The sequence below is a fragment of the Leptidea sinapis genome, chromosome 10 (assembly GCF_905404315.1).
Source record: "Leptidea sinapis chromosome 10, ilLepSina1.1, whole genome shotgun sequence".
Taxonomy (NCBI): domain Eukaryota; kingdom Metazoa; phylum Arthropoda; class Insecta; order Lepidoptera; family Pieridae; genus Leptidea; species Leptidea sinapis.
The window spans coordinates 8,885,849-8,909,647 of NC_066274.1; the positions used below are offsets into that span (position 1 = coordinate 8,885,849).

General features: G+C 36.7%; 1 protein-coding gene and 1 non-coding gene across 2 annotated transcripts in view; one reads left to right on the top strand and one right to left on the bottom strand.

Annotated features, from left to right (window-relative positions):
- Nucleotides 1-23,799, bottom strand: part of LOC126966622 (neuronal acetylcholine receptor subunit alpha-10-like) — a 78,698-nt gene that overhangs the window by 45,680 nt on the left and 9,219 nt on the right. The window contains exon 2 of the mRNA XM_050810788.1: nt 16,303-16,442. Within this exon, the coding sequence (XP_050666745.1) occupies nt 16,303-16,442 (140 nt within the window). The remainder of the gene's footprint in view (nt 1-16,302; nt 16,443-23,799) is intronic.
- Trnas-cga (transfer RNA serine (anticodon CGA)) lies at nt 620-696 on the top strand. The gene has a single exon. It is a non-coding gene; the product is annotated as a tRNA-Ser (tRNA).

Consider the following 23,799-nt stretch of genomic DNA (forward strand, 5'->3'; position numbering starts at 1 on the left):
CAACGGGACCACGAAAAATTAATTTTTCATGGTCGAAGATTATTGAATTTAGGGACACGTATACGACACAATTGCTCATGAAGACACATAATTTTTATATAAATGATTTAAGTTTTCTTTAGTGTTAATCCCGCCTTCTTATCCTCAGGACGTGTTGTCTCGCCAAAATCTGGCACGAGACATCACGTCCTGAGGATGCCTCGTGTAGAGGCGAAACACGTGTCGAATTGTATTGAAAACAAATATTGGCGGAATCAATCATTTGTATAATTATGGATTTCCGCAAAGTAACGCCTAATTCAATAATTTTTTTTTGCATAATTTTTAGCTGGTCGGACGGTAGCTGGCTGGAATTGAAATCTTAACAACCAAAGAGAAATTTGGTTGTATGCCTGAAAGGATAATATCCATTCCAAAGTTTGTACAGGTTACATATTACAACGCTATATCGTCAGCGATTGCGAGAAAAAATAAATATAACGAAACCAGCAATACGTGTTAGTGTAAGTGTTTGTGTAAACAATACAGTAATTTATGTAAAAAAATACATATTACACAAATAAAATTTGAACCTGAGAGTTGAACAAAGCAAACAGAATTTTATAACGAGGCGGTACTCGAACGGTTAGCTCAGTTGGTTAGAGCACCGGCACCGAACGCCGGAGGTCGTGGGTTCGAATCCCGCATCCTTGTTCATAAAATTTTGTTTTTCAAATTTTATTTGTGTATTAATCCTAGAAGTGAGGGTTATCACTTCAAAAAAAACAACATATTGTTTAGATTTACTAGAGCGACATCTCAAGTCAATTTCCTAATATGCAAATATTGGGGTTGAGCAGGTTATCAACTGTAAAGTAGATCCTGTAGAAGTATACATATTGTATTATTATACACCTTAAGATTTTCGCATTTAATATGGCTGGTATTGATGATATTAAAAAGGTTACATTTAAAAAAGAAGCAAATTAGTAAAATGTAATTACAAAAAGGGAAGATTGCAACGCAAGCTGCGCCAAAATAAATGTGTGTGCTAAAGCTAAATATTAATTTATAAAATTGTTCAAGAACGAAATGAAATAATTAAGTGGTCACCGTTCGCGTAACGCTAGCGTTCGATCGACGTCGCCATTTTTAAAAAACAAAGCAAGATCGGCATACCAGTGGTTACTATCAAGCTTCTGGTAATTGTTTACGAAACAATTTTGACTCATTTGAAAAAAGCTCGGTACAATAAAAGATCGATATACTCTGGGTACCACACGAGATCACTGAAGGAAACTAATAGGAGTACCAGTGGGAGGCTCCTTTGCACAGGATGACGGCTAGATTATGGGTACCACAAGGGGGCCTATTTATGCCGTGAAGCAGTAATGTATAAGCATTACTGTGTTTCGGTTTGAAGGGCGCCATAGCTAGTGGAGATACTGGGCAAATGATGCTTAACATCTTATCATCTATGTCTTAAGGTGACGACCGCAATTGTAGAGCCGCTCAGATTATTTGGGTTTTTAAACAATCCTGTACGTCCCTGCATTGTAACGGGTGGGGCGTATCAATCACCATCAGCTGAACTTCCTGCTCGCCTTGTCCCTTATTTACTAAAAAAAAACTGGCCCTTCTTCAGTATTTCCCAGATCTGATAGTAAACTAACTAGTTCAGTCTTTCCCCACATTTTACTCCATACTATTTACTTAAACTAATAATCTACTTAAACGTATCTTCATACATGACCAACACACCTCAACTAAAAATGATATCTATATGATAAATAGCGCTTACATCCTGAAAAGTCGGTAACGTTTCCATTTATTAAAATATCTTGGTTGCATCAGCTTGTATACTCACATATCTGACTGCCTTATATACTGTTGAAACTGTTAATAATTTATTTTAAACAGTGACACTGAATATTTTTATGAAAATAAGTGACGAGACGAGCAGGACGCTCAGCTGATCGTAATTGGTACGCCTTTCCCTTTACAATGCAGTGCCGCTCAGGATTCTTAAAAAAAACCCTAAAAAAAATACTGAGCGGCACTACAATTACGCTCGTCACCTTGAAACATAAGATGTTAAGTCTCATTTGCCCAGTAATATCACTAGCTACGGCGCCCTTCAGACCGAAACAGAATAATGTTTACACATTACGGCTTCACGGCAGTAATAGGTGCCGTTGTAGTACTCATAAACTAGCCAGCATCCTGTGCAGAGGAGACTCCCACTCTTATGCAAATTTATAATATATAGTTTATGGGTGTAGTACCCAGCCGGCATCCTGTGCAAAGGAGCCTGGTAAACTTGGTATTTATATCTCCTTTAACCTCTTCCGAAGCCATGGTAAATTTAGTAACTTTTTTGTGAATTATTAGTGGCTACCCCTTGTTAGCTTATATCTCCCTATAAGTACCAGGTACTTGAAAGACCATAATGTGCGGTGGTTCTGTGTTCCCTATCGGTTTGTATTAAATTATCATTTCTACTTGAAATAAATTAGAACTACTGGAATTAAAACGTGTGTTTTACTCAGACAATAAGCATAGAGTTCGCGTCAACGCACATGAATTGATTAATCAATTTAGTTGTAAATAACTATTATAACTATACAATTATTATACATATCCTAAATTTTATATTAGAATTTACAACCCATCACTCGGACGAATATGTACGATTTGTAAAAACAAAAGCTACATTATTTTTTTTTTTAATATTCACAGGTTATTCTTAATACGTAGTTTTAAAATCTGTTTATCAACTTAAATTATAAATTTATAGTACCTACTGAATCATTGTCACTATTGTTAGTAATTTCATTAATCCTCGATTTTTCACTCTCAGAGCTTGGACCACAGAAATTAATAAGAACTTATTTGCTTTTTCATTTCAAAGAAAGTCAATATCTTAATTATAAGGATGCGTAGTCTCTCTGCATTATATCACGGAGAGTGCTCAAAAACTGGCTTAGGTATCTCGTCAATACCAACAGTCAATTTTCTCCACCGGACGTTACGTCAAATACGAAATTCCACCTTCGTTATATTGATGCCTGACATTAAACAAAGACACGTTTACACAAACATTTTGCCGGCATAATAATCGATATTCAGCAATAATCTGCCGGCATCTGGATTCCCTAACCAATATCCAGTTTAGAGCATACTACCTACCTACCTCAAAGGCTGGCAACCCATCTTTGGACCTCTGTTATTGATGACGTCCGTGGGAGGCTTTTTTTATTTTTAAAGTTGGTAAGCGACTTGCTAATTTCTCCTTTGTAATGTAATACAATAGTAACACTATGAACATTATTTCTCATTATTATAATATTGTAACGCGTAATACAAAAATATTATCGATCATTCCATACAGTAATCAATAAACATGCTGTCGGTACTATACGACCTACGAGCAGCAAAAACCAGCAAAAATCGCAGTTAATTGGCCCTGTTATACATTTTACAAATTTTCTATAATTCGATGTTCTATTGATAGCCTAATTACCAACTATGGTTTCTACTTAAATAATTTATACGTATAGATAAAACCTCTTACTGGTAGACAACTGATGAAAACAGGCCACGTATACTATTTTAGTGTGCGTGATGTCTTACACTCGCGTTTTATTTGTCACTTTGTGTTAAAGGGCATGCATTGCTCAAAATAGAGGTTAACAGTCAGCCTCAATTTTTTTGACGTCACTCACACACGTCACAGTACCACAAAGGTTTGTATTCAAAAGCGTTTTAACTTCTTATGCTGCGACCATATTGTTGCGATAGTTTTTTTATTTTTTATCTAATCAATAATTCACTATACTATATCAGAATAGGGCAAAATCCCAGATTTTTCCCTTATGAGGAAGCACATGCTCGCTCGAAGATAAATGGAGAAGGCTCGGAGTTTCCCTGCGAGATCGAATCAGAAATCCGTGGTAGAACCAGAGTCACTGACATAGCCGATGATTGCGAAACTAAAGTGGCTGTGGGCAGGGCACACAGCTCAACGGACAGATGGCCGTTGAGGCAGTAAATTCCTCGAATGGCGACTACGTAGCGGACGACGCAGCGTTGGTAGGCCCCCCACAAGATGGACCGACGATCTGGTCAAGATCGGCCTTTGTCCAGCAGTGGACAACTTCCGTTTGGAGACTCCTTCCATTCCACCAGCAGACTCCGTAATCATTACACCCCGATGGTTTCAATTAATAAGATAATATATTGTTTTATAATATTTATTCTCGCATCATTGTCATATCCAAGTCCTAAATCATCATTTATTATTTGTAAAAAACGTTCAAATAATATTTGCAATATACATGTTAGATATACGAATAATATCCTTGCCCCGGTGCGTTTAGTTAGAGATAAGTGGAGCATAAAAACATTTTCAATAATAATTCTTTCTTGCATGCCTCGGTATTCTACTGTAAGAATTTATTACATTTTATTCTTATTCATCAATAAAAACTTTGTATAATAAAAATATTCATGTAAACTGAGTTGAACGAAATATAACAAAATTTGTAACAAAATTACGACCCATGCATTCACGAACGGTTGGCTCCGGGTTAGAGCTCTCGTACGGAACTCGAGAGGACGCGGGTTCGAGTCGCATCGTTCATAAATTTTGGTTACAAATTTAGTTTGTATAATTAATCACAGATGTGAGGGTTATCACTTAAAAAAAAACTAATTGTTTAGGTATGAAAGAGCAACATCTAAAGTCAATTTCCTAATATGCAAATATAAAAGTTGAGAAGGTAGTAAAGTAGATCCTGTAGATGGAGCCTCAACCTGAGAATTGAACAAGATATACCGATCTTTATGACCCATGCGTACTCGAACGGTTGGCTCAGTTGGAAAGAGCGCTGCGACGGAACCCGAAGGCGCGGGTTCGAGTCCCGCATCGTTCTTGCTATGGTTTCAAATTTAATTTGTGTAATTTTATATCTATTAAAATAATTATGTTCTAAAACATTTTATTCAGAAATGATAATTCATTTAAAATGTCTATAAATTTTAATTGAGACACTAGAACGCCGTAGCTGCGATGAAATTTCATTCTTAATTAAATTTCAGATGATCGCTTGAATGAATACTGTGCATTGCTCAGCGTAGAGACGAGAGAATGTATGAATCCGATCATGCAATGTTAACGTATAAGATTCAAAATATGTTTCGAGGAAACTGTACTCGTATCTATCTTGTATTGAGAGCCGGTTAAATCCGCGTTGGACTTCAAAGCGAAAGGTTCTGTGCAAGATATTTAATATTAATTGAAGTGTAAACTTTCTGAGGCGAGTTGAAAACATCAATTTCTATAATCTTAATATATATAAATAACGTGTCACGTTGTTTGTCCGCGATGGACTCCTAAACTAATGAACGGATTTTAATGGGGATTAATTCACGGAGTACAGTTTAGTCCAACTTGAGAGATAGGATAGTTTTTATTTCGATTTGGGACCCATAATTATTTTTATTTTCAATATTTGTTTTGAATGGACATATTTACTATGAGAGAATTTATTGACGCACGGTTTGACAGTTCCACTGTGTATCAATTTCATTATATCCACAGCGAGCATTTTTTACGAAATAATTCTTGATGTTTTAAAATATTATTGGCAAATTCCTATAAAACAGTATTTTTTTTATTATCTATAGAACAACGTCTGTCGGGTCAGCTAGTTTCATATAAGATACTTTTTGGGTATCGAATGAAACAGAGCTGTCATGTTAGGCTGTGTAGCGCCCGTTCGGGAAGAGTTGGTTTGAGTCGACTTACAGCCGTTCCCAATATACTATCTACATCATTAATACAATTTATTTTACTAAAATATAGTAATCGGTATGTACAGGTTTTCATAAGGAAGGAACGTAATATTATATTGAGAATCCAATCGAATATTACGTTTGAAGAAATAGTGTAAGCTGCGAATATATGAAATCCAAACTGCGTACCGTATAGAAAATCGAATTTATGTCGAGTGTAGGTTATAAGGGAAAGACTTGGAGGGTGTAACCTCGTAATTTCCGCCACCCTATTGTGTTATCTTTTATCATATTCTTATTTGAACAGCAACGTATTAAACTGCTTACTTTATTGCTCCAAAAGAAATCAAACGAATTTGAACCGATTAATCGTTTTCGTGTTTCATTATTAACAACAGGTAATTAATTAATTGGACTATACTATTAGTAACAATTTGTTATGTTTTTAAAGTGATAACCCTCACTTCTGGGATTAATACACAAATAAAATGAAAATCAAAATTTTATGAACGATGCGGGATTTGAACCCACGACCTCCAGCGTTCCGTGCCGGTGCTCTAACCAACTGAGCTAACCGTTCGAGTGACGTATCGTCATATAATATTGTATGCTTTATTCAACTCTCAGGTCGTGGCTTTATCTATACTCTACGATGCGAGACTCGAACCCACGACCTGTCCCGTTCCGAGCGAGTGCTCTAAACCACTGAGCTAACCGTTCAATTACCGCCTCGTTATAAAATTCTGTTTGCTTTGTTCAACTCTCAGGTTGTGGCTTCATCTACAGGATCTACTTTACAGTTGATAACCTGCTCAACTCCAATATTTGCATATTAGATGATGATTTGAATTTTATAACGAGGCGGTACTCGAACGGTTAGCTCAGTTGGTTAGAGCACCGGCACGGAACGCCGGAGATCGTGGGATCGAATCCCGCATCGTTCATAAAATTTTGTTTTTCATTTTATTTGTGTATTAATCCTAGAAGTGAGGGTTATCACTTTAAAAACATAACAAATTGTTTAGATTTACAAGAGCGACATCTCAAGTCAATTTCCTAATATGCAAATATTGGGGTTGAGCAGGTTATCAACTGTAAAGTAGATCCTGTAGATGAAGCCACAACCTGAGAGTTGAACAAAGCAAACAGAATATTATAACGAGGCGGTAATCGAACGGTTAGCTCAGTGGTTTAGAGCACCGGCACGGAACGCCGGAGGTCGTGGGTGCGAATCCCGCATCGTTCATAAAATTTTGTTTTTCAAATTTTAATTGTGTAAATCTGAACATTTTGTTATATTTTTAAAGTTCACTTCTGGGATTAATACACATGAAGAGCACTCGCACAGAAACGCGAGAGGACGTAGGTTCGAGACCCGCATCGTTCATTTTTTTTTATGTTTTATTTGTGTATACTATTGGTGCTTCCAATACGAAACGACATGGGTCAAAAAACGTATACACTTTTCTAAAAGGCATTGTTCCTGGAATTCCTCTAGTGTTACAAGAGTATGTGGGCGGCGGTGATCACTTAAAGGTGGCACTTCACATAGGTATTTGTATTTGTGTATTTGTTATATTTGGCAAATAATTGCCATGTGTGGACAGTTTATTTGACAAAGTGTTGGCCTTATTTGCCTATTTGACAAATAAGGCCAATACCAAATCCGCGTTACCGTGCGCTTGTCGGTTTTTCGAGGCACATCAAAGGGGTCAAATAGGCAAATAAGCAAATAAACCGTCCACACAATGGCCATATTTAGAAGCGCACGCGCCGTGAACTTGTCCGGACGTGCTTTTTTTTATGGAATAGGAGGACAAACGAGCGTACGAGTCACCTGGTGTTATGTGATCACCGCCGCCCACATTCACTTGCAACACCAGAGGAATCACAAGAGCGTTGCCGGCCTTTAAGGAAGGTGTACGCGCTTTTTTTGAAGGTACCCATCGCATCGTCCCGGAAACACCTCACGAGGAAAGCTCCTTGAAAACCGCACTGTGGAGGACCGCCACACATCCAGGTGGTGGGGATGATATCCTAATTTGGTGCGAAGGTGGAATTCGGCGGCAGGAATCAGGTTGAACAGCTCTTCGGAACACTCCCAGTGATAAATGCGGTAGAAGACACACAATGAACCGACGTCTCTACGCAACGCCAAGTGATCCAGCCGTTCACAGAGCTCTGGGTCTCCGACAATTCGAGCGGCTCTGCGTTGCACGCGGTCAAATGGATCGAGCTGATACTGGGGTGCGCCATACCAGAGATGACAGCAATACTCCATGTGTGGCCGGACCTGCGCTTTGTAGAGTGCTAGAATATGGGCCGGCTTGAAGTATTGCCGTGCTCTATTGATGACGCCCAGCTTCTTCGAAGCCAATTTGGCTTTGCCCTCCAGATAGCCTTGGAATTGGCAATCACTCGAGATTTCGAGACCCAGTATTCCGATACTAGGCGAGGCTTTAAGGGAATTGTTATCGAAGAGCGGTTATACGACAAATGGGGTTTTTTTACTGGTAAACGCGCGAACTTGAGTCTTTTGGGGGTTAAGTTGGACAAGGTTCAATTTACCCCATTCCGCGACCTTCTCGAGAGAGGACTCGATAGAAGACACAAGTTTCTCCCGGCACTGGTCGACGTTTTCCCGAGAGAGACCTGCATGGCGCGTGTATACGGCATCACCAGTGCTGTCGTCTGCATAGCAATGTATGGTGGAGGTGTCCAACATATCATTGATATGCAGAAGAAACAGCGTGGGAGATAGCACATAGCCTTGGGGCACTCCAGCGTTCACGGGCTTGGGATTCGAGCAAAAACCGTCGACAACGACTTGTATGCTGCGCCCAGTTAGGAAGCTGGAGGTCCACTTGCATAAGCTCTCGGGAAGCCCAAATGATGGAAGTTTTGAGAGGAGCGCCTTGTGCCATACACGATCAAAGGCGTTCGCTATATCCAGGCTAACTGCCAGGCCTTCCCCCTTGCTTTCAATAGCCGCTGCCCATCTATGTGTTAGGTATACCAGAAGATCACCTGCCGACCGACCATGGCGTAAGCCATAGTGTCGGTCGTTGATCAACTGGTAACCTTCTAGGTATACCAGAAGTTGGCGGCTAATTATGCTCTCCATGATTTTGGAGAGCAGGGAGGTTATAGCAATAGGCCTGTAGTTTGCCGGATCCGAACTGTCTCCTTTTTTTGGATCGGATGGACAAGGGCTGACTTCCATGAGTCAAGGACTACGCCTTTGGAATAAGAGTGCCGGAATAAACGCGTTAACACCGGCGTCAACTCAGGGGCACACGTTCCAAGCACGATTGAAGAAATGCCATCCGGCCCGCTCGACTTCCTGACGTCCAACGAAAACAGAGCTCGCCTAACAGTTTTCAGTCTGAACTGTACTTCAGGCATAGAGCTCTGACACCGCGGGATGGTCGGTTTTTCCGTTGTCGTCAAGAGTTGAGTTGGAGGCGAAAAGAGCACACAGGAGATCGGCTTTCTCTTTTGCCGTATGGGCCAGGGTGTCATTCCTCATGTGCAACGGCGGCATGGACGGCTGGTTGAAGTTACCGAGAGCAGCTTTCGACAACGACTAGATCTTGCGTGTTCCGGTCGGGTAACTAGAAAGCTGCTCGCCGATTTTGACGACGTGCTTTGACTTCGCACGGGAATGGCCTGCGGTCATCGTCACTAACCTATGCGATACATAGCGGCACTAGGCCGCTACTTCACGCCGGTATTCTGTGCGAGTGTGGTAAGTAACCCGGACGAGTCTGGCCCGATTGTGCTGACGTCAAAAGACGGTAGCGTGACTCTCCCACTTTCACTAAGCCCGTAGTCGCCTCTTACGACACCCTAGGGCCTGGGACTACCCTATTCTTTTAACGCCCCGGGGAAGCACAGGGCAATTAAGCAAATTAAAAATAAACGTGCTTTTGTGTCTGTGTTGTGAGTGAGAGACTGTCTGTGTGTTTGTTATTTGATTGCCATGTGTGGATGATTGTATTTGTCTTTATTTGCATGTTTGCCTGAACGTCATATAATTTGCCAAATACAACAAACACCCAATAGCGAACACAAATATCCATGTGAAGTACTTCCATAACATCAGATGACTCTAACGCTCATTTGTCCTCCTCTTTCATAAAAAATCACATTGAAATAGTTGATGATACATCTATTGAGAATCATAAAAGTGTAAATACAAAGTAGATCAAAAAGCTCAGAATGTTTGTTAAAAGCTCTTCTCGCGGAGTTAAAGCTCTTCATTGTAACGCCTTAACAATTGTGTCGAGTAAAACAGTCTTGAGTTCTACGAAAATAAGAGTTTTGAACTAAGTAGCCTTTGAAGTGAGCGATACAGAAATATTAACAATACTTTGTATGGCATTTCGTTTTTTTAATGAAAATAAGGGATGAGACCAGACGGACGTTCATAGTAATTGATACGCCTTGCTCATTAAATTGCAATGCCGCTCAGAATTCTTGAAAAACCCCAAAAATTCTGAGCTGCATTACAATTATTGCGCTCGTCACCTTGAGACACTTATGTCTCACATCTTAATGTTAAGTCTCATTTGCCCAATAATTTCACTAGCTACAGCGCCCTTCAGACCGAAACACAGTAATGTTTACACATTACTGTTTCACGGCAGAAATAGGCACCGTTGTGGTACCGATAATCTAGCCGGCATCGTGTGCAAAAGAGCCTCCCACTGGTAGACATTTTTCTGTCTTAGATATTTGGAAGAGATTATTGTTCAATTTCCTTTATAGTTATTACAAGTGCTGACCCGGCTGTTTAGCCCTCATAGCCTGTAACAGTTGTGAACACGTCGAAAAAAAGCGGTGAACTGTTAACCTCTTTTTTAGCAACACACGCAAACTACTGAATAAAAAGCGGCCAAGAAATCGAGACCAGAATTGAAGTGGCTCGAAGTACCTTTAGTAAAATGAAAAAAGTACTGTGCAACCGCGGTCTTAAGATTTCCTTGCTCACTTGTTTACTACACTGTTAATTCTGGCCCATACTTGTATACGATGTGAGGCGTGGACTGTTAAAGAAGATCTCAGGAAACGTATAGAAGCTTTTGAAATATAGACCAAAATATATGTTGAATAATTAATAGGTTAATGGTATTGACAAATGAATCTCGTGATACGTGAAGCTTGATCGAACAACGCTTTTTTTTATATGAAGTAATAGGAACGAATACAGACTAAACATAAATCGCCCCCCAAGGACAACTGTCCTTCTGAGGTGGAGACATGCATAATAATATTAAAGTAGTTGAAAATTGAGCAACTAAATGACTACTTATAATAATGTTTCAACGATAGTAACAATAGCAAAATAAAGACGACGAATAGTGGAAGTTCTGCGACGCTTTAATCATAAACAAGATGAGGAAAGTCGCATATTTGGGGCACGCGCTCAGGCACGAGAGATACGAACTCCTAGAATTCATCATGATGGGAAAAGTTGCCGGAAGAAGAGGCGTAGGTCGCAGAAAAAAGTCTTGGCTGCGCAACATCCGAGAGTGGACTGGCATCGCGAGTGCGGTAAAACTATTTTTCATCGCAAAGAACAAAAACCTTAAATTACGAAGCTGACTGTCAACCTTAACTATTCGGAAAGGCACGTGAAGAAAAAGACACAATGGTTAATTCATTAACATATTTGTAGCGCTTTCTCGGACTATAAAATGTTCATAGTGCTATATCTTGTATTATCGTACGGAACCCGTGGTATACGAGTACGACTCGTACTTTACTACTTCTTTTGTTATAAGTACCATGGTACAACCGTCTAGTACCTACATAGATCATTCTATAGAAGTACGTTTTGGTACCGATAAACTAGCCGGCAACGTGTGCAAAGGAGCCTCCCACTGGTAGACATGTTTCTGTCTTACATATTTGTAAGAGATTATTATTCACTTTTCTTTATAGATATTACAAGTGCTGACCCGGATGAGGACTAACCTCATAGCCTGTAACAGTTGTGAATACGTCGAATAAAAAGCGGTGAACTGTTAACCTCTTTTTTAGCAACACATACAAACTACTAAATAAAAAGCGGCGAAGTGCAAGTCGGACTCGCGCATACAGGGTCCCGTAGCAGCAAGTAACATAATATAGAAAAAAATAATACAATAAAATAGTTCTTGTAATAGTCGTTGTAACTTTAATCGATGTTTTAATATTAGTGATTTTTTTAAATTAAATTATTGATAATACGATTTATGACGTATTAAAAAAACTACTTACTAGATCTCGTTCAAACCAATTTTTGGTGGAAGTTGCCATAGTATAAAGTACATCTTATATTTTTTTTATTTAAATCATGCTATTTATCCTTTTAGAAGTTATAGGGGAGGGACACATTTTACCATTTTGGAAGTGTCTCTCGCGCAAACTATTCGGTTTAAAAAAAAATATATTAGAAACCTCAATAGGCACGTGATAAGCTATTCGGAATTTTATGAACATCATGGAATCTCTTATCCGAAATCGGATACAAATTAACGCTTTAGGGTGAACGTAGAACTTATTATATTATGTAAATTAAAAATATAGATGCTCTCTACGATATTACGATATAAATTGTGATTAGAGCGATTACCCCAAATTTTATTGTACGATATTATACTTAAGGATTTATTCTATTTAAGAAAAAAGCGACCAAGTGCGGGTCGGACTCGCCCATGAAGGGTTCTGTAGCAGCAAGTAACATAATATAAAAATTCTTGTAGTTCATTCTAACGATTTATGACGTATTAAAAAAACTACTTACTAGATCTCGTTCAATCCAATTTTCGGTTGAAGTTTGCATGGTAATAATGTACATAATATATTTTTTTTATTTTATCATTCTCGTATTTTAAAAGTTACAGGGAGGGACACACATTTTACACACTTTGGAAGTGTCTCTAGCGCAAACAATTCAGTTCAGAAAAAAATGAGATTAGAAACATCAATATCATTTTTGAAGACCTATCCATAGATGTTTGGGTTTGATGAAATAAAATTTTTGAGTATCAATTCTAAGTAAGGGGAACTCCCAAAATTCATTGTTTTTTTCTATTTTTGTGTGAAAATGTTAATGCGGTTCACAGAATAGATCTACTTACCAAGTTTCAACAGTATAGTTCTTATAGTTTCGGAAAAAAATAGCTGTAACATACGGACGGACAGACAGATAGACATGACGAATCTATATATCTTCCGTTTTTTGCAATTTGGCTCGGAATCGTAAAAAAAAAGTTTTATGCGCCTGTTCTTTCCAGATCTGAGGCATTTTATTTGAATGGGTGTAAGTTTATGACGTCCAATAAGTGACTTTAAATGATATTTAGAATAATAAATATTTGAATTTGAATTCAAAGTAATATAACCAATGACGTTCTATATATATGGACTTGGAGATTCTATATATCATTCGCATTCTGATAGTGGAAAGGCAAAAGTGTGCTTAAAGACAATGTAAGCACACTTTTCTGTCAGCTTTGTGTCAATCAACAAGCCTAATTAATAAAAAATGCTTTAATAATACATTAACGATCAAAAAAATGATGGTGTGAGTTATCATCGGTAAAGTTATTTTATTTATGTAAGATTGATGTGCAAAATGCGGAAGTAATTTAATAAAACGAATATTTTTTCATTAAATATGGTACAATATTATTGGCAAGTACCCAGACAAGATCCGCTTGTCAGAATGGGACAATCGGGTTCTAAATTCAAAAGACGCAACTGAAACTGAAATAGTGTTTACATTGCTGCCTATTGACCGATAATATTTTAAACAACTGAGTAAACGCAGAAATGTATAGACATAGCTGTCGAACGTTATTATGGTGCCATTTGTGGCGCGTGCCATACATATTTCAGCTTTGATTTTGTATGAGGTGTATTGTCTATATGTATAGAACGTCATTGAATATCTCTAATATACAAAATTCTCATGACATGGTGTTACACTTTAAACTCTTCCGAAACGGCTTGACCGATTCTCATGAAATTTTGAGTGCATATCGGGTAGGTCTGAGAATCAGACAACATCTATTTTTCATCCCCCTAAATGTTAAGGGTCCACACGAAATTTTTTTTAGTTTTTTGACATTATTTTTAAATTTGTTTGATTATGAGTCAGCATTAAAAACTACATACAACTTCAAATTTTCACCCATCTACGATCAACAGTTACTTTTGTATCGCGATTTTAATATCGGCAATACAACGTTTGCTGGGTCAGATAGTAACATATAAATTTGGCCTATATTAAATACACTATGACACAATATTTATTGCCAATATAACTTTTCTTCAAACCAGTACTTATCAATTAGATAATCAAACAACTTTTGGATATTGAATACAACAAGGACGTTATAATAATTTTCACTGCTTAACATTTAACATAAATAGAGAACCACTGAGTGGCACACCTTACCCAGTAAGTCAGTAAGCCTGGATCTCCAAATTTCGGGCAAATCTCAATTTTACGGTGAGCCAAAGCTTAATTGGCTTCGATAAAACTGGGGTTCATAAATAGAGCACGGCAATGCTTCGAACCGGTCGCTATTTATGAAGATGAACATTCTAGCGATCTACAAAGCGCCGGTCCGGCGATGTAGTTTTTAATAGAGATATAAAATATTTTGAGTATGGTAATATCTCATACAGAGAAAACTACCTTAAACTAGTTTCTCTTTACAATAATTTAATAAAATTGTATTAAAATGCAGATTTTCTATAACTTTTTTATTGCATACCTGGATACAATACAAAATTGTGATTAAAAGCTAAATTACTAGAAAAACAACAGTTCGGTTCAAAAATAAAAAAAAAACTGACATCGAAATATGTCTGACCCGGATTTTTTTTTTCATAATCCCAATTCGCATCTTATTCACTCAACAAAAAACAATATTTTATTTATCTAAGTGCCGTGTCTGTACAGTAAATATAAAAAATATACTAATTTATATGTAACCGAGGCCAAAAAAATATAATGTTTTCACGGACGAGTAAAAAAAGAAGGACTCCGCGCCGTGATATTAGCAAGTAAAGCACCGTTATGCTAGTGTGTATGCGGTTACGGGGGATACTAGTTACACAATTTTTCTCCCTTAAATAATCATATATGGCCACAAATACTTTTATATAATTTTTTTTACACTTTTTCACAACGCACGACGGCATTTCTAAATTTTTTATTGAGACGCAAACTGATCTGTCACAGACGATGACAATTCTCATAATGGCCGCCTATCGGCCTGTAGTAGTGTGTGTGCGTGGGGCTATGTATTTACACGTTAATTGGCTTGTTTTGATACACTGTTATGTAGGGAGACACGGAGTCCTTATGTTTTTACAAGTCCGTGAGTATTTTTTATATTTAGGTATGGTTTTGTCTGTTTGTTTTTTTGTAAGTTATCTTAAAAAACGGCTTAAACGTTAACTTTTAAATCCAATTTACACTCATGTTATAACGCTAACTACGTATTTCGTTTGGTGTTTGTTTGATTCCAATCAGTTTTCAAAAATAAGGATACCATTCCCACCATCTGGATGTGTAGCGTACATTCACAGTGCGGTCTTCAAGGAACTTTCTTCCACGTACTACAAACCTGTGGAATGAGCTTCCTTGTGCGGTGTTCCCGGGACGATACGACATGAGTACCTCCAAAAAACCGCATACACCTTCCTTAAAGGCCGGCAACGCTCCTGTGATTCCTCTAGTGTTGCAAGAGAATTTGGGCGGCTGACATCAGGTGACTCGTACGCTCGTTTGTCCTGCTCTTCCAAAAAATATTAAAAAATAGACTAGAATCTACGCAGGCAAAGTTCAAGTGAAGGCTTGTCTTAATTATTTTACTCTGATATTCGTCGTTTGTAATTAATCTTAAGCATATCCAATCAAAGTTAGCTTGGTAGGTAAGTAATGTTGCGGTGGCATCGACGGCCCGATTAAGTTCGCCAGTCTATTTCCACAGCCAATCTCGTACCAAAGAAAACCGCTTATTACTCACCTGTCGCTCAGACTACATCAACATATATAAATAAAAATGAATGTTTATCCTCTATGCGTCACTCAACTATGCGTTTACTTTTAAACGTGACATTGGCTGAATTGTGGTGGCCCTTCCACAGAAGCCACTTTAAGAATAATAGAATAGAACAGAACTAAAACTATAGGTACCATAACGGCGCTAATTTCTGTGAAGCAGTAATGTGTAAGCATTACTATGTTTCGGTCGGAACGGCACCGTAGCTAGTGAAATTACTGGGCAAATGAGACTTAACATCTTATGTCTCAAGGTGACGAAAGCAGTTGTAGAGCCACTCAGATGTTTGGTTTTTCAAGAATCTTGAGTGGCACTGAAATGTAATGGGCAGGGCGTATCAATTACCATCTGAACGTCCTGCTCGTCTCGCTCTTATTGTCATAAACAAAAGTTCAATATTACAATAATAGTTACAAAATGATACAGCGGGAAGTAAGACATAAAGTAAGGTAATACTCACAACATCTATGACATGATGCAGCGAAACGCCAAATGTAACAACCAGAGGCTGCGAAGAGTTTTCCACAGGTCTGACTGACGCGTCATACTTCCCCATCAGGTGACGGATGAGCTGGTATTCTTCGTCACAAGAGAATGCACCTGAAATTTATCCATCATTAGCTTAGATAATTTAAAGAGCGTATGTAGAGCCTCTTGCTGATAGACATCCGATGAAAACAGGCCAGGTTTATTACTTTACTACTTCTCACACCCGGGATTTGTATGTCACTTTGTGTTAGTGAGCGTGTATTGCTCAAAATAGATGTTAACTATCAACTTTTTTGACGTTTTCACAACAGTCACTGTATAAATGATCTAAGTACCGCTGATTGGCACGATATGGCTAAACATAGTGTTTAAATTCTCTTTGATATGGCCAATAAGCTCTATACCTCTAGAATATGCTTATATATTGCACATACATATTAATTAGGACATCTGCTACGTAGCTTAAAGACAAATGGAGAATACGAATTGATATAATACACTTAGGCAGGTCCAATTTGGCGAAAGAGATCACTTGTCGAATCCAACTCGGATCTTCGGAGCGGCGCTATGTGAAATCTTCTCGTCCAAAATACCAGTGTTTAAAAACGAAGGTGTGTGTTGCCAGTAATGACTTACAGTACGCAGACTTGGTCGCTACCTATGGGCCTGATGAGAAAGCTCATGGTCGCTCAGAGGGCAATGGAAAGGGTTATGCTCGGAGTTCCCCTGCGACATCGAATCAAAAGTGAGGATATCCGTAGGAAACCAAAGTCACCAACATAGCCCAGGTGGTTGCGAAATGAGGGCAGCGCAGGACCAATCGTCGTGAAAATCTTTGGGGGAAACCCTTGTCCAGCAGTGGACGTCTTCCGGCTGATGATGAGATGGCATTAGAAGGCAGGCACCGTTAAAGATGAGGAAGACGACGTACGCCTGACTTTTGAATATATTGGGCCAGGGTTCCGAAAGATAAAACTAAATGGAGACAGTTGAAGGAAGTATATCTCAAACGGCACATCGAGCTAAGATATTTTTGATCAGTTCTTTTTAAGTTTATTTTTAATTACACTTTTTTCTGATTAATTATTTATCATCTCGGCAAGAAGAGGCTTTTCACTCATTTTTATTTGATTATAAATTAAAAAATGACGAGTCCAAGGGAGCTGGAAATCAAAAACATTTAAAGCGATTCTGTTTTAGATTTAGTCTACCTTGGTAAAACTAAAAATATTTCCATCTAGTTGAATATATAAAAAGGTAGGTAGGATACCTGCTGAAATAGTGAGCTAAAGAAAACCTTGATGCATGGAACCTGCAAACGAAAGACTCCTTAAATAGGAAAAAGACAAAAGTGAAAAGAAAAACTATACTATTATCATCATCCTAATTTCAGCCGGAAGACGTCCACTGCTGGACAAAGGCCTTCCCCAAAGATCGCCATGACGATCGGTCTTGCGCTGCCCTCAACCAACTTATTCCAGCGATCTTGACCAGATCTCGGCTATACTTTTATAGTACGACATAATTAAACTGATTATCCAGTATAACTTGCAAATGGCTAGTTGATGTTTTAATTGCAGGGGGGACAAAAGAGCAATCTCGAGCGGCTAAGCTATTATGAAGAGTAATTAATATTTATGAGTACTTTTGATGCGCTTTCTGATTTCTTCTCTTTCTCACATTAACTTATCTATTTAATCCTTATAGTGCAAGATCCAACTGCTCGATTCTGCAAGTATCTGTTTTTTTGATAAAAATTTTAGTACCTAAATATAAAACTTCAATTTTGTATTAAAATTTAATAATCAACAAAAATATACCTCTTTACAACTGGCAACCCTAACTTTGCGGCTGACTGTGACCTGGCAACTATAATTTTTCTAATCTTTGCATCATGTACTTTTAAATAACTCAACGTTCATTCAAAATTAATTTTATCAAAGAAACAGAATACCTATAGAATCGGGTAGTGGGATCATAGAATATTATTATCTAGGAATAGTGTTGAATATTGCTTTTGATATATTTTTATTATATATTGTTTTGATTTTTATATGTAAACTAGCTGACCCAGCAAACGTTGTATTGCCGATATTAAAATCGCGATACAAAAGTAACTGTTGATCGTAGATGGGTGAAAATTTGAAGTTGTATGTATTCATAATCAAACAAATTAAAAAAAAAAAAATGTTAAAAAAATTAAAAAAACAATTTGGCGTGGACCAACCTTAACATTTAGGGGGATAAAAATAGATGTTGTCCGACCTACCCAATATGCACTCAAAATTTCATGAGAATCGGTCAAGCCGTTTCGAAGGAGTTTAATTACAAACACCGCGACATGAGAATTTTATATATTAGATAAATGGCGAAATGAGCGAAATCCAAGTGCTAAAGGGCTTCCACTGACGGAGTACTCGGACCCTACTCGTGTATAGTAAACACGCGATCCCAGAGCACTCGAAAGACAACTCCTTTATACTATCGAATTTATATTTAAGCTTCATTATTTTACAATTTATATTTTGAATACAATCTTTGCAAATTGATGAAATAAAAAAAAATACTAAATCATAAAAATACCTCAACTGCTATCAATTCACGCACGTTTACGAAAACATTTACTGTGTTATAAAAAAACGCGAAGTAAATTTATTCCAAATTTTTAAACTTTTTCGGCCTTACAAAATGTAACTTCGCATAAGTTATAACTGAGAAGTGAGAACAAAACAAGAAAAAAAGTAAAAATATAAATAATTGTACTACTTAAATACATTTCATACAAAATAGAGGTTTTTTAAAGATGTACTTAACTAAAAATAAACAAACGCAATAATAATAAAATGTAAATAAATATATTATAAGAAATTTAAAAATATAATCTTATCTTAATATATATATAAATTACGTGACACGTTGTTTGTCCGCGATGGACTCCTAAACTAATGAACGGATTTTAATGGGAATTACTTCATCGAGTGCAGTTTAGTCCAACTTGAGAGATAGGATAGTTTTTATTTCAATTTGAGACCCATAATTGTTTTTAATTCCAGTATTTGTTTTGTATATACATATTTTCTATGAGAGAACTTATTGACGCACGGTTTGACAGTTCTGCTGTGAAACAATTTCATTATAGTTAACAACAGGGAGCAATGACCTTCTATACATAATATAAAACGTCATTGACATATATATATATATATTGCATATGTTAACACAATAATTCTTGGTGTTATGAAATATAGCTGACCCGGCAAACGTTGTTTTGCCATATAAAGTATAATTCACGCGATAGTTTTATAAGTAATAAAATATTGCCTATATTATAGCCTGTACATCATTTTGTTCTATTGTCAATAGTTTTTGCAGCGCACGCAAAAATAGGTTTTCGATTTTACACCTTGTGTTACAAAATAGCAATTTTATTACGGATCCCTAATTTTGAAAAAAAAAACATAGCCTATAGCCTTCCTCGATAAATGGACTACCCAACACTGAAAGAATCAATCAAGAATCAAGAATCAATTCAATTCGGACGAGTAGTACCAGAGATTAGCGCGATCAAACAAAGAAACAAACAAACAAACAAACACTGCAGCTTTATAATATTAGTATATATTATTAACAACATAAAAAAACAGCATTTTTTTAATAATACACAGAACAACGTCTGTTGGGTCAACTAGTTGTTTTATATTATAATAGCAGCCCAAACCTACGTCTTCGTACTATTAGTACTACGGGTAGCTTATTTCTTTATTCGCAATAAGAACTAATTAAGATATACAATAACATAATTAGACGTATATTTTACGTTGTAATTTATTTATTAAGGATTACCAACTAGATACATAATTAAACATAAATGAATAAGATGAACATTAATAAGAGTTACTATTTACATATCTACATAATAAAACCACAGGTGACCCGTACGCTCGTTTGTCCTCCTATTCCAAAAAAAAAATGTATGCACAACGTTACTAAACTAACTAATGCTAAAAACAAATGAAAAAAAATAAAAGTAACGAATTTACTACTAATTACTTACGTACTAATCTATATTTAAGCTTTTTAATGACGAGAACACCTGATTTTTACAAAAATTTAAATTTTGAAAAAATATCAATACCATGATCTAACTTAAATCTTCTATTATAGCTTACACATTTGAGCTGGATGGGAGAGTTCAATCCGTAGTTATTTCTATAAAATTTTATAAATATGGTGAATTACTATATCTTATTTTATTGCTTTTTGTATACCGGGTAAAAATCGCTATTCCGAGCCTTAAATGATCTTCAAAAGTTTAATTGTGAGTATGACATATGAATTATAATATGTATACAATTTCAGTCTAAGTCACATTATAACAGTTAGTAGCAGTTTTATACAAACTGCTAAAAATGCTATGAACATTAGAGTATTTTGTGAGTTATTTAGTTAGTAATTGAGTCCTGTGAGATATAATTTTCCCTCTTAATCTCTTTCGGTCATGGTTTGACACGCAATCCATCAAACCTTTTAAATAATGGTCGTTATTGTAAACGTTGTTTATGAAACCATTATCTCGCTGAGAAAGCAATATCTATGTACAATATATAATAAAAAATACAAAAAGCAGTTTCCTAACTACATCTTTTGTGAAAACAACCTGCTTGAGATACTGCAATATCACTAATGTTTCTTCTGAGCTGTAATTTCATGAAATTGAATCTGCACTTTCTTCATATTTATTTAAAACTTTTAATGAACGTAAATCTTCTAGTAACTTATAACGTTTTAACCATTGGTTTTAACAATGTTAAAAATAATACTATTGATTATTTTCAGTCTGTATATAACTATTATCATGTAAACAATTTATGTTTTACAAGTGATAACCCTCACTTCTAGGATTAATTCACAAATAAAATTTGAACGACAAAATTTTATGAAAGATACGGGACTCGAACCCACGCCCTTTGGCGTTCCGTGCCAGTGCTCTAACTAACTTAGCTAACCGATCGAGTGACGAATCGTCATAAAATCTTCTATGCTTTGTTCAACTCTCAGGTTGTGACTTCATCTACAGGATCTACTGATAATCTAATCTGCTCAACCTCAATATTTGCATATTAGGAAATTGACTTGGCTATTATCATGTGTTCTTTTGGAACCCGAACTTAATATTATGCATATTTGCTAGGTATATTTGTAATTTATGTCAGCAATTTGTGATCGGCTACATTCTCTATTCCTTATTTAACAATTTTACATTAATTGTTTTATGTATCCATCAATTATTCCTTTTTTATTATAACAAAGATGACATTGGCAGTATTCTATTAGGTATTATTTTTTTTTCTGGATCCTCATTGAGAGAAATATCAATAAAATTTTATGTTCGTATACCTATTTAGGTTTAGTATAAAATAAAGTGGTTCAGTTTAATAAAGTGCAATGGAACTGCTGTCAAATATATTTCTTTACAATCGATGATCTCATAAAAACTAAAACTAATTCATACCTGATGAGGAATAAATACTTTAAATATATTTTATAATTTCACTTACTAAAACAAGCCACCATTTTTTCAACTTATGAATTCTTAATAAATAAGGATATAACCCCAGTTTTTAAAGACTGGGCTTTTGGTAACAAAGTATATATTGAGATATTAATAATTACAACTACTTGAGATTCTACTTCTACTTTCTAGAAGACAAAAAGGCATGTTTTCTCAAAATTGATTTCTTTAGAATGCTTTTTGAAGTCAAATAAAGCACAAAGCCTTTTATAATACAATTTTTACAATGTACCCACATCAACCAACGGCGTGCATTGGTTTTCTAGCAAGGTAGGCACTGTAGATCTAACTAGTCGTAGTTGAGCTTTAGTCGGCTAGGATTTGAGGTCAAAGTATTGAAGTTTTTTGTGCTTCGTATAAAGTTTCCGGACCATTTAGTCAACCTAATACTTTAGTTTGTGGCATTCTAGGCACAAGTAGGTAATATGATAGAAATTTAGATATTGCACAGATAACGCGAAGAGGTTGACGTTTCCTCGCGAGGCAATGCTTTTTACTAGGTATTTAGCATAAGGTAAAACTTACTGGGTGGGTATTTCATAGAAGTTTGATTATAGAATAGCGAAAATAACTTTAATACTAGTCTTATATAGGTTCTTATTAAGGTAAGCATTGCCCAATTGCCTTTATGGAATGCACGCCCCTGACATCAACGTATATATGGCGTTCGGTAGATGCTCTTGGGCGCTTGTGGGTTTTTCTGCCTAAAATCGGCAGGCCGTATCAGTCATCACGCCAGCATTAAAGAAGTCATCGGCAGGGCATTTGCCGCTCTTAATATACCAGCTGTTTTAGAGCCAATTGGCCCGCCGCGATGGCAAGCGTCCTGATGGAATGACGCTGGTGGTTTGGGCACGGGGAAGGGTGCTAATGTGGGAGGAGACTTGCGTCGGCGCTCTGGCTTCTTCTCATGTCCAAGTTACGTCAGTTGGTGCTGTATCTGCTGCTTCGACTGCCGAAGACAGCAAGCGTCGCAAATATGTCGGTCTCAGTGAGACATACATCTTTGTGCCGTTTGTGTCGAGACACTTGGCCCGTGGGGCCCAGACGCGCGGAGAATGTACAAAGTACTATCTTCGCGCCTCAATAAGGCTAATGGAAACCCAAATGCTGGCAGCTATTTCGGTCAATGAATCAGCCTAGCTATCCAACGTGGAAATGCTGCCAGTATTCCTGGTACGGTTCCCCGTAATGATAGTTTTAATTTTATATAGTCATAGTATAATAATATAGTTATAAGATTTGTTTTGTTGAAGTAAAACTTCTTTAGGCATGACTTGGGGGTAACTCAGAATATTTTTAATAATTTATAAGTACTAACGGCAGAAAAAAGTCAATTGAAACAATTTTTAACAATTATAATTTAATGGTTTAAAAAATTGTTTCAAATCGGTCAGTAATATTTTCAGAAAATCTCCAAGTGTATTTGTTCATTTATGATTACTTTGTAATAAATAAATAATAAATAAAAGTTCTCAGTCTGACGTTTGCGACATTCGTTAATTTTTCTTCGTCCATCGAACAGGCAAAAGGTCTGAGCCCATAGAGCCATATTCGTTAATATTTAATAGCAACGGTCTATTGATATGTGTGTACCTTTATTTATTTACGGTGTGTGTGGATGATGCAGCTACTGTACTAAATTACTTTTGTATTAATTTGCGTTTACTTTTTTGACTTACTCGTGTAAGGCATTGACTATTTGACGTGTGAGTATGTTTGTTGCATCATTTTACAAATTATATTGTAATTGAAATTATTTGTAAATCGATGGAAATGTAAATATTGATATAAAAGAGTGGCAATGAGTTTCTTGTTACTGCTTCTCATTAGCTCAACCCTTTACGAAGTAGCGGTAGATTCAATAAGAAACAATATTTTTTTGACATTCATAAG